Source organism: Silurus aristotelis (assembly GCF_946808225.1).
Source record: "Silurus aristotelis genome assembly, chromosome: 20".
Taxonomy (NCBI): Eukaryota; Metazoa; Chordata; class Actinopteri; order Siluriformes; family Siluridae; genus Silurus; species Silurus aristotelis.
The window spans coordinates 16,206,402-16,218,645 of record NC_139593.1 but is presented as its reverse complement, the minus strand read 5'-3'; the positions used below and the strand labels follow the sequence as shown (position 1 = coordinate 16,218,645).

General features: G+C 39.1%; 1 protein-coding gene across 1 annotated transcript; it reads left to right on the top strand.

The window, feature by feature from the left end:
- Window positions 1-3,263: 3,263 nt before the first annotated feature.
- Window positions 3,264-8,732, top strand: adamts1 (ADAM metallopeptidase with thrombospondin type 1 motif, 1). The gene is made up of 8 exons (XM_083522557.1): window positions 3,264-4,169; window positions 4,761-5,101; window positions 5,226-5,358; window positions 5,470-5,927; window positions 6,012-6,198; window positions 6,289-6,467; window positions 6,585-6,760; window positions 6,853-8,732. The coding sequence occupies exons 1-8, from the start codon at window positions 3,557-3,559 to the stop codon at window positions 7,565-7,567; spliced, it is 2,802 nt and encodes a 933-aa protein (XP_083378683.1). The 5' UTR covers window positions 3,264-3,556; the 3' UTR covers window positions 7,568-8,732.
- The last annotated feature ends 3,512 nt before the right edge of the window (window positions 8,733-12,244 follow it).

Genomic DNA, 12,244 nt, shown 5'->3' with positions numbered 1-12,244 from the left:
ACAAATGATTTACACAGTGTTTTTATTTTTTTTTTACAATTCAATACTTTACTATACAATTCTAATGACATCTGGTGAAGCTCAGGTGCTGTATTTTAATATATGCTCACAGCAACGTGATAAAGCAAATAAAAGCTGTCTGGCATCATAATCAAAAATACCAAATATCCGCAAAAATTTGAAATGTGAAAATGTGAATGATTTCTGCTTCAACAAAGATAAACAGTTTCTTACTGCTGACTGAGTGGAAAATTCGAGTCAGTGTGTAGTTTTCCCCTTCTGCAATCATTTTTTGCTCAATTTATGAAGAATCCCAGTACTTCTTGGTGGCATGGTAGGTGTATCAGTTAATTACTTTATACTTGTATTAACTGCATAATAAACTGAAGAATATGTCTCAAAAATGTTTCATTTATGTGAATTTTAGGATAAAGAACAGAAAACTGTAGATCTGAATAGTTTTTGTACATTATCTAAGCATAGACATATTCTCAGACCCGAAGCTAAACACAGAAAACCTGTGTACTGTTTCTATCAAATTAAACCTTTCAACCTAGTAATCATACAGTCTTAAATAACCTACTGTCCACTGTATACTAGCTTATAACTGAATGTGTATTGCTTGATTTTTTAAGTAACAATGCATATCAAACAGATATTACTCTGCTTACACATTTTGGGAACCACCATTTGACACAGTTTATCAGAAAGAATGGAGATATCTGCTGATCTGAAAAGTTCTAATGTTGATAACTGCATCCTGGAAACACAAAAAACCTTGCTGGTGCCTCTTTTAATATATGGACATAATTCAGGCTAATGCTGTGGTTAGGGTTCAGATAGCAGAAGAAGGCCCTAATAACAGCTTTAAAAACCCGCAAAGTCCACAAAGTTCATTATAATATCAAATTACATCAGAATTTAAGAGTCCCAGCACTGGGATCTTGAACTATTTGAAACTCATCAGCTGTATTCTTGGATTTTAAACTGTGTAAGTAACGTAAGAACATCTGCAATATGTTTCGATGTAACTGCAAATGTAAGTACTAACTATAAACTAAGAGGCTTTTAGTCATTACTTTAGCTAAGCTAATTACAAACCGTTGCATCTTAATGACATTTCCACGACAAGGTCTACAGCTACACCTGCTCACAAGGTTAGAAATCTTCTCTGGAAAACTGCTGCCGGTTTTTATGTATTTATTGTTTAACTGCACAGGAATAAACTTTTTCCCTGTGCACGAAATAGGTGCATTCATTGGCTTTAAATGCATTGGCAGTATTATTTCTTTCCTAAACTAATTTAAGCACACAAATTATACATGTTGTGCCAAATGCTACGCATGAGGTTGAGGTCATTTGTAAAGGGATAGTGCCATCTGGTGGATCTCTGATACTGTGTAGCTGTGGAAGTGGCCTCATGAATAGAGCTATGAATTAAATGTTTATAGATAAAATGTTATAGATAAAATGCCCGAACAATCTAAAATGGCAACTTTGGGTGATTTATAAATGGATGCTGTCTGTCCCAAAATTTTTACCTTTAATTTTACATTAATTGCTCAATTATTCTATACTTTCTTCAATTTTAATGGTTAAATCTGAAACCTTTATTGGTTATTTAATTGTCCTTAAGATGCAATCCTTAAATGTGTTTTATTAAGTTAGTGTTAAAATAAAATTTAAATCTAAATAATTACTTGATGGATTATTTATCTGGCTGACATATTTAGCCAAAGCAACTTACAATTGAGACAGGATTTAGCTGAGAAGATAAAGGTGTACAGCCTTGCTCAATGGCCCAACAAAGGCAGCTTGGTGATACTGTAATTTAAACTGACAATCATCTTACAAGTAGCCTAATACCATATACCATAAACTGTTCCACACAGAGCCCTTAAACGTCCCTGAAAGAGGCCTTGAAGGAGATATAAAAAGGAAGTAATGAAGAGCTGCTGAAAGTATTATAATAATAGCATTGTATTTAGGAACAGTTTGACCTTTTTTAATGTGTTAATATCTAATCTTAATGTTTCTCACAAGGGCACATAATGATAAGTGATATTATTGCATGATCAGTGAGTGCCATCTGGTGGACGGTGGTATATGACCGCAAACAAATTCAACTGACCTGCTTGATTTAAGGTGGACCAGACATCTTGCTCAAAGCTGTTGAGCAATATAGGGACATCTGTTAGGTGGTCGATGTGCTTACACACACACACACACACACACACACACACACACACACAAACACACACACACACTCTTATGTATAGATTTTAATTGAATGACTCATTCTTCCAAATGAGCAACAGATTTTTAATCAAAGCTTTTACAAGTCATTGTGTTTGTGTTTATAGGTTTGTTGTGGTGCACGTCTCTCTGAGAAGCTTCACGAGATGGAAGAGGAGCGTGAGGTGTGAATCCCTGTGAGCTTCGGGGCACTGTGTGTTCCTGCTCTGAGCACATTTCGACACCTCTGATCGCTATCTAAATTTATGTTCTGTTTTAAGACATTTTGTTCTTGTCTGCTCCGTTGTTTTCCCCCCTCAGTCCAAATGCCGTCACTTCACGGTTTTTAAACAGAACCGATTTCACTCACCTAATTAAATTAGATCTATTATGGCGTTTGGAGAAAGATCTCGTTTTCCCAACACATGCGTGTGAGACTAATTGGGGACACTTTATCTCAGCTTAATTGTTTGCCAGTGGGGGTTTAAAGGGGGGGGCTTGCCTTCGGGACGAGGTGAAGAAGGAGATGAGAAAGAGAAGAGATTCCACCTTAACCGCTTCACTGCGTTCTCATTCTCCACCCGGCGTTCTGGTTCTGCAAGAAGAGAAGAACTGGCTCAGCTGTGTGCCATCACCGTCCTGCCAATCCCTATTGACCTGAACCTCTGTTGCCTTTTTACATTTACTCTCTTGTGAAATAATGACCCAGATTTTTTATAAAATCATACTAAAAACATGCCACAAAAAAAGTAGATAGTTTAAAAGATCTACATTTTGGAACCAATTGTCGGATCTCCAAAGTTGACTGCGTAAAAAGTGTGCGTGTGTATGAGAGAAGTGGGAAGTGGGAGAGTGTTCTGGTCCAGCATCGTCCTACTCTACTGTGATTAATTATTGTGGCCCAACGCCAAACTTCTGCTGCGTTTGGTTGCGCACGAGATTTTCGTAGCCGCCAGATCAAAAGGGGCTGTAGGAAAGGGGTGGTCCTCCTGGAGGTATAAATACACCGCCGGGCTCTTCTCGAACCTAAGAGAAAAGCAGAGACAAGGAAAGTCACTATCCCAAGCCAGACATCTGAATACGTCCCGGAGAAAGTAGTCTTTACTCTGAAAGGCTGCATAGTAACTTATCTGTCGTCTAGTCTACAAAAAAAATATTATAATAATAAATACGCACCGGGCGCAAATTTGCTATATTTATTCTTTTTCTTTATTGGTACTCATGTAGAGTTTGCACTGGATTTTTTTTAATAGATCTTAGTTTCTGTGAAGTTTGCTGAACCCTGCACCTGGACTGTTTTTGTTACAGTTCTTGAAGGATTATGATGATGTTCGTGCGCGTCGCTCTGAGTTTCATTGCGGTTCTGTGCGCTACGGCGGCGCAGAGCGCATGGGAGGAAGAGACCCTCATACCAGTTCTGCTCGACTCCTACGAGAGCAACCAGAAGTCGCCTGTAAGCTCAGAGGCGCAGGAGAAAGAATCCGAAAAGCTTTTCTATCGGTTGGACGTTTTCGGGAAACAGATGGTGCTGGAGTTGGAGCCGGATCAGACTTTCCTGGCGCCAGGGTTTGTATTCCATGTGGTGGGGAAACCGGAGGGCCAGCAGGGGTTTGACAGCTCGGGGGAGGCGCGCTGCTTTTACACAGGAACTGTGAACGGAGAGAAGAACTCTGCGGTCGCTCTAAACGTCTGCCATGGACTGAGAGGGGGCTTCAACTATGGTGGGGAAGAGTATTTCATTCAGCCCGCGAACGCCACCAGGGAAAGTGGCGTTCCAAGCGCGGACACGCACATCATTCGCCGGAGAAATAGGCGGTTCCATGCGGAGGTCGGTGGATCCAAGTGCGGTGTCAGAGAGGACGAGGAGAAGATCTCTGGGCACTTTGAGACGAAGGCACATAAAGAACACGCCTCAAATCCAAATCAGTCTGAAGGTAGATTTCACATTTTATTATTTCCATTTATATTTAATAACCTAATACATCGTATAAATACATAAATAACGTGTAACTTATAAAACCTATAAATTAAACATTTCAGCTACTTTTGATGCACTGATACACCATATATAGTACATAAAATACAAGTAGCCAGGCGGCGACGAGAATGAAGCCCATATGCAACAAGTGAACTTTGAGTAAACTTGAAAAAGAGGAGAAAAGGGGAGGGCCATTGGGTAGGGCCCAGGGCCCAGTGATTGCGTAGGAGGGAGTGGAAGAAGGCGGGAGGGTCTGAGCGGGTGGAAACGTGGAAACTTGTCTCCTGATAGCGCACGTTGCGCAGGTCAGCATCCGCAGGCATTTCCCCCGGGACGAGTGCGGATGGAGTAAATCTCAGTCAGAGACGTCAGAGTGTGCTTATTGCGTAGATTAGGTTGCAGCCGAGCCATAATATCAGTCACTATGCAGTCTCTTACTTCTTAGGAAAATTCTTTTGTAAAAAGTCTTTGTAAAAAAGAAGCTTCTGGGGGAAAAAATGAGAATTACTTTTGATGACAAATATCCATCTCTCTCTCTTTGTTCCAGCACATCACCGGGGTCGTCGTTTTGTGTCCACCCCACGATATCTGGAAATCATGATTGTGGCTGATCAGTCAATGGCAGAGTTCCATGGAGCTGGATTGAAGCCCTACCTTCTAACTATAATGGCTGTAGCGTCTCGACTTTACCGCCACCCAACTATTCATAACTCTATTACACTTTCCGTGGTAAAACTTATGGTGATATATGATGAAGAACATGGACCAGAAGTCTCCTCAAATGCTGCCCTTACCTTGAGGAACTTCTGCCAGTGGCAAAAACAGCACAACCCCCTGAGCGATCGTCACCCAGAACATTATGACACTGCCATCCTGTTCACAAGACAAGTAAGAATTCAGTCTACCAAAAATATTGCAAAATAGATACACAGCAATAAATAAATAATCATGGAATTTCTGAATTAGATGTTGAAATAGCCTGGTTTCATATTTCTCAATCTTCCTTCTTTAGGACCTATGTGGTGCTCATTCTTGTGACACATTAGGAATGGCTGATGTTGGCACAGCGTGCGATCCAGAGCGAAGTTGCTCCATCGTCGAGGATGATGGACTGCAGGCAGCTTTCACTGTTGCACACGAGCTGGGTAGGATTTTTTTTGATGATTTCTGCCTATGAATCAATGATAAACAAAAAGATGTAATGTTATGTTATAAAATGTGCACAATCTTATAAAGCTGATTTTAAAATCCTGTAGGTCATGTGTTCAACATGCCCCACGATGATGCAAAACAGTGTGCTAACATCAATGCTGAGAACTGGGGCGCCCACATGATGGCGTCTACTCTTTCCAATCTAAACCAGTTGCAGCCATGGTCTCCATGCAGTGCACTGATGATAACATCCTTCCTGGATAATGGCCATGGTCAGTGTCTGCTGGACAAGCCACAGAAACCTCAGCAATTACCACAAGCCCTGCCCGGTTCAGTCTATGATGCTGACCATCAGTGCCGTCTCACATTTGGTGAGGAGTCACAGCATTGCCCTGACCAGAGCACCACCTGTGCAGCGCTCTGGTGCACTGTCACTACAACAAATGGTATTCTGGTGTGCCAAACCAAGAACTTTCCATGGGCTGATGGAACTCCATGTGGGCATGACAGCATTTGCATGGCAGGCCAGTGTTTAAGCAGTAGTGAAGCAGCCCATTACAAGGTAAGCACCATTTGGTGCATTGTTCGCATTAGAAAAAAAGGTGACAATTAGATTTCTTACTGTTTCTCTATCTTTTATTCACAGACCCCAGTTAATGGTGGATGGGGAACCTGGGGTCCTTGGGGTGAGTGCTCACGTACCTGTGGTGGCGGTGTTCAGTACTCTTTTAGGGAATGTGACAGCCCAATGCCCAAGAATGGAGGCAAATACTGTGAGGGTAAAAGAGTTCAGTACCGATCCTGCAATACAGAAGACTGCCCTGAGAGCAATGGTAAGAGTCAAAATTCAAGAATATGACATGACTGATTATTATTTGTGTATTTGGTCTGTAGCCAACGATACCTTCTGATCCTCTCTCCAGGTTTAACTTTCCGTGAAGAGCAGTGTTTGGCCCACAACGATGTTTCCTCCCATATGACATTCGGCTCAGGTGAGGGTGTTGAATGGGTACCAAAGTATGCTGGCGTTTCACCAAAGGACCGCTGTAAGCTGGTTTGCAGAGCAAAAGGAACAGGCTACTTCTTCATCCTCAAACCGAAGGTATGTACGAATACCTAATAAATAATAAAACAATTTAAATATTTATATAAAAATAATTCAGGTTTGCAAAATAAGGTCAGAAACAAGACATAATAGTTGATTCTCTGCTGCTCTCAGGTGGAGGATGGAACTCCCTGCACCCCCGACTCCACCTCTGTTTGTGTTCAAGGTCAGTGTGTTAAGGCTGGATGCGACCGTGTGATCGGCTCTGATAAACAATTTGATAAATGTGGCGTTTGTGGAGGGGATGGATCTACTTGCAAAAAAGTGTCTGGATCTTTGGAGTATGCTAGGTGAGCAAACATTTATAAACACGTTTCCTTATTTACTTACCAAAACCTCAAGCTCTGAAAATAACCTGTACGGTTTTTTATTTTGCTTTCAGACCCGGCTATCAGGATGTTGTGACAATCCCTGCAGGTGCCACCCACCTTGATGTCAAGCAGAGATCCACTGGTGGCCGTCGACATGACAACAGCTACCTGGCTGTTCGCCAGCAAGATGGCACCTATCTACTAAATGGTGACTATAAGCTTACAACTTTGGAGACAGACATCTTTCTTAAAGGGGCACTTCTGCGCTACAGCGGCTCCTCAGCCTCTCTTGAGCGTCTCCGTAGCTTTGCTCCTCTTCCAGAGCCACTAACAGTCCAGGTACTGTCTGTAGGTGACTCTCCCCGGCCCCGGGTCAAGTACAGTTATTTTGCCCCACGTCCTGCTTCTACAAATCGACGTCCCGTCAATGCCATCAGAGAAGTATTAGGTGCAGAGTGGATACTACGTGAATGGGGACCTTGCTCACAGACCTGTGGTGAAGGTACACAAAGAAGGGATGTCCTCTGTCTAGATTCTCGTGGTCGACCTTCACAAGAATGTCCTAAAGAACTGCGCCCATCTTCCTCACGTCCTTGTATCACACAAGCCTGCCCATCCTGGGTAGTGGGCGAGTGGTCAGCCTGCTCTAAGACCTGTGGCCGAGGCTTCCGGAAACGACCACTGCACTGTGTGGGTAATGATGGCTATGTTTTGCCCAGTGATAGATGTCATGCAAAAGATCGACCACGACCCTTGCTGGACATATGCGTCCAAAGTGTGTGTTAAGACTGGCTAGGACTATATTTTAACTCTGACTGTAAATTCTGCTATTCATTGTCTGAAGCAGAACAATGCAGGTTTGGGATCCAATAGGGCCCACCATGTCGGTGACTGCAAGCAACCTTGAACCAGCGCTACAGCTCCCATTCCTCCAACTCTGGGTGCAGGACACAAAGCTGGCACACTGTGTTCCTGTCTGCAAAGCTGGGATAGAGGAAGAGTATAAAAAACAATTAAGGACACCTTGGCTGCTTTAGGTGCTAATGACATGCATTTAGGTCATTAAGTATGAGTGTGTGTTTTAGGATGAATGGCTGTATGTTAAGCTCAAGTGTGTGTGTGTGTGTGTGTGTGTGTGTGTGTGTGTGTGTGTGTGTGTGTGTGTGTGTGTATATATATATATATATATATATATATATATATATATATATATATATATATATATATATATATATATATTTGTATTGTCTGTCTAAGCTGGACTAGGCAGATTGTTGCTATATGAGAGGAAACTATATGAGAGCATCCATAAAAAATAATGAAAAGATAATTAGATGTGATTATATTGGAATCTATTAGTATTTGGCTGAGACAGAGAGAAGCAGTGATCCAGTACGTGAGACCGTATCAAGCCCTTGTTAAACCCAATTCAAAATCTCAGATCACCAAGACACTCCAGCTGCTATAATACAAAGGTTTTATGTATGTATTTATAACTATAGCTACACCGTTAATATACAGAGTTATGTATTTGCAAGTTTCCAATGCATACCCCCATCATTAACTAACAAAGGTAGAGAGAAGAAATGCCAAAAAATATGGTTTCTGTATCGGAGTGATTGTGTACGTGTGGGTGCCTGTGTATGTTAGAAGGCATATATGGAGGGTGAGGGACTTCTCTCCTGCTACTACTTCATAAGTAAGTCTCTCGTGCCTTCCAAGAAGGTGTCATCTTTTTTTTTTTTTTGTACAGAATATCCAAACAATATTTATTTTTGTACAGCCTGTTAAATATAATCTTGTGGCTTTTTTTTTTATTATTATTGAATTTTTATTTGTCATTAATATTGAAACAAACAGAAGGATGTAGATTATATTGGAGTATTTATACAGTATTATATATGGTTTTTAGGTTTATGAATAAAGTATCACATTGATTTGTGAACCGAAATCATTTGTGTGCGAGTTATTTTGTGCTTAATTTGGGTTTGGAGGGGAATCATAAGGACACACTTTGTTCTAGAGGTCCCCAAAGGCTTGAGAATATTCTGGCAACACAACAAATACCAACACAATAAATAAGACTGATCACATTTTAAAATGTATTATTTATTTATTATATCTTTTGTTGGTTGTTTATTCATACACTAGTTATACTCAAAACGTCAAGACCCAGTGGGAATTTTGAATCAAAATACAAATTCACTAAGTACATAAATATCCAATAAATGTATATATATTTTAATTCCATGCCTCAATCATCATTATTGAGATGACGTTTCTTCCACATTCTGAAGTCTGATAAACATGAACTTAAGCTTTTGACCTATATCTAAATAGTTGTAGAAATGAGGAGGTATACACTTACAACTGCTGCCCTGTTGCCCACCATATATAGAGAACAGTTGGTTCGAAAGTATACAGACCAGACCATTATTCAGAAGTTTTTCTTCAATCCACACACAATAAACAAAGATGACAAAGCAAAAGGAAGAACTCTTTAATTTTATTGTTCAAAACTGGTTCTCAAAAACACTCGATCAGTCAGCTCTTTATAGTAAATTGATTAGATGGAATCCAATCCTGAGGAAAATGAATATAGCAGGAATAAAAAGGACTTTCTTTGGTCTCATCAGAAAAAAAGAAAGTTTCTGAATGTCCTTGATTGACCCAGGCAAAGTCCAGACTTGAACTCTATAAAACAACTTGGGAACATCATAAAGATGACAGGTCACACATGTTCCCATTCCATTCTTATGGATCTGCCAGGATTAATGACAGAAATGTCTAAATTCCAGGTGTGCAAATGATTACAGTTAGCGGTAATTGCTGTTAAAGGGGCTCACGTCTCTGCAGAGGACATCTGAAACTCTGTTTGAGCAGTCAATGGATGTTTGCTCACCTCCCTCTCCAAGGCCCTTCTAATGCAATAACGAGAATATAGCTAGAATACTAGCTCTAGGAAAAATCCTGGTGGTCCCAAACTTCATGTATTACACTGTGCTCCTGAGATTCATTCAACTCTTTATAAATGGTTTTACACTCAGCCTGGAATGTGTCTCGGCACATTTTGATACTATAATAGATTTTCTGGAGTTTCTGGTTCAGTTTTTGATCCGAAATACATCGTAAATGGTAGTACCTAAATCAAAATCATGCGAATGATCTTGCTAATTTAATTTCTAGAGTTTTCTCAAGATAAGTAAAATAAGCAGGATATGCCTGAAAGTAATTTGGAGTGCCTTAGGATACTTACGTAAATCAGTACATTTCAGGGGTTTTTTTTCATGCCAAATAAGTTTTTACACAACATGAGTATACTCTTTATAACCAGGGATGGGCAGTATTTATGATATATGTATTTTTTTTTAAATGAGATTTTGTCATTTGTGTTTGATAGGTTGAATAAAATAGCTTCATATTTTGTATTAAAATACTTTAGTGTTATGTATTTTAGTCGTTTTAAAATACTGTAAAATACTTTGTAAGTAGTCTACATGATGACATCATAAAAATGTGGCCTGTGATTACTGCCTACTCAGTGTTTTGCCCAGATTTGTTGAGATCAGAACTGAAAATTTATCCATATGGAAGAAGGTGGTGGAGGTATGAAACGTGCAAGGCTGCCAGCTTTCAAGTAGGTGTCCAATGATTGATAAACAAATATTCAATTGTTATTTGGTTGCATATGTCAGATTTATTGTGTGACTCGACCAGAGAAAAGCTGTTGCTATTAAACACTCTTTACTTAATCAACTATATCAGTCTAATGGTAAAGGAACAGATTGAAAAGGCCAATTGTTGGAAGGTTTGTGAAGAAATTTCATGCTCCATTAACAGTATTTTTTATGGTGTGGCTGCTGCATTTTGTCATTTATTTTCATACACTTAAAGTTAAGGTATTTGGTATTTTATTTTAAAATATATTTTGATGTATCAAATTAGAACTGGAGTGAGTAGAAAAGCAGAAACTGGACTGGTGAAGACTGGAAATTGCTGTATCAGTTTTTGTATTACAGTATCTGAAATACTCAAATCAGCCCACATGGTACCAACAGCCGTAGCACAGTTAAAGTTACAGATACCACAATTTTTCTTTATTCTGATATTTAATGTGAACAAACTTTTTGACCTATAGCTCCTGACTCTCTGCATGTTCTCCTGCATTGCACTGCTGTCACGTGATTGCTTGATTAGATAACTCCATGAAAAAAAAGATGACATTGAGTGTATATTGTGAAAAGGTATGAAAACTGGTAACAGATAAAAAAAAAAAAAATACATTTTAATTAATTTCTTCTACATTTGCTCTGGCAGCTAGCTGCACCATTCTGTCCACAGAAACAGTAAAAATAGTTATAAATATGAAGTTTTACTTTGACATATTTATATCCTCAGAGTAAATGTATGTAAAAAAGTTCATATTTTCTGTCCTGGTTTGGATATGACACGTTGTTTAGTGCATTATGCGCACAAGGGGGCGACACTACACGCATGAGAATCAGAGAATAAGTCAGTCTGAGATTCTATTCCCAATACAATGTTGGTGTTATTTTGCTAAACACCTAATAAGCAAACGCACTGTCGATTTTCTGAAATACCAAATGAGACACAGTGGCTGCAATTCAGATAAGACTGTAATTTCCACCTGACCATACTCATTGGCTGGGCATGGTGTGGGGGGAAAGGGGTGACTCAAAGGGGTGAGCAATGCTGTTTTGCATCAGTGTATTTTATAATATGTACATATCAAGTTGACATGCACCACATGGACAAGTACTAGGACATCTGAAATTTCCACCCATATGTGTTTTTTCCCAAAGCTGTCACCATAGCAATTATTCATGATGTCTTTTGGATGCAGTTACATAAAATGTTCTTTTTTCTTGAACTAGTAGACCCAAACCTGTTCCAGGATAATGTTCCTCTGCATAAAGCCATTGTGGAATGGGATGTTCAGAAAGCATGTATGAATGTTCTGGTCAGATACCACAAACTTTTGTTTATATAGTGTACATAATAAAATGTCCAATGAGTGAAAGAGTATACTGAAATCCTGATAAATGACTCCAGATAGATAGATAGATAGATAGATAGATAGATAGATAGATAGATAGATAGATAGATAGATAGATAGATAGATAGATAGATAGATTTTTGAAGGTTAATTATATATTTTTTATTAATTTCTGATACTGAAATTTTATAAAATGATGCACTGAATAGACATGAAACAAATACAAAAAAAAAGTGAAGGCATAAACCAATAAATATATTGTATGTGCCCACAATTCACAAACATTTTCTTTATTATGATATAAACATGTACAATTTAGACCAAAAATTTGACCAAAATACACTCAGGCTAAAGACATACAAAACTTCTTTAATCACAAATTTTATGATAAAATATCTTTCCTGTGTTAAGTCAAGTAGGATATCTACTGTATTTTCAAAGGAAAT

Coding starts and splice junctions, on each gene's coding strand:
- adamts1 (XM_083522557.1), top strand. CDS start 3,557: ATGATGATGTTCGTGCGCGTCGCTCTGAGTTTCATTGCGGTTCTGTGC. Junction 6,468..6,584: donor TCTTCATCCTCAAACCGAAG/GTATGTACGAAT, acceptor TGCTGCTCTCAG/GTGGAGGATGGAACTCCCTG. Junction 6,761..6,852: donor GGATCTTTGGAGTATGCTAG/GTGAGCAAACAT, acceptor TTTTGCTTTCAG/ACCCGGCTATCAGGATGTTG.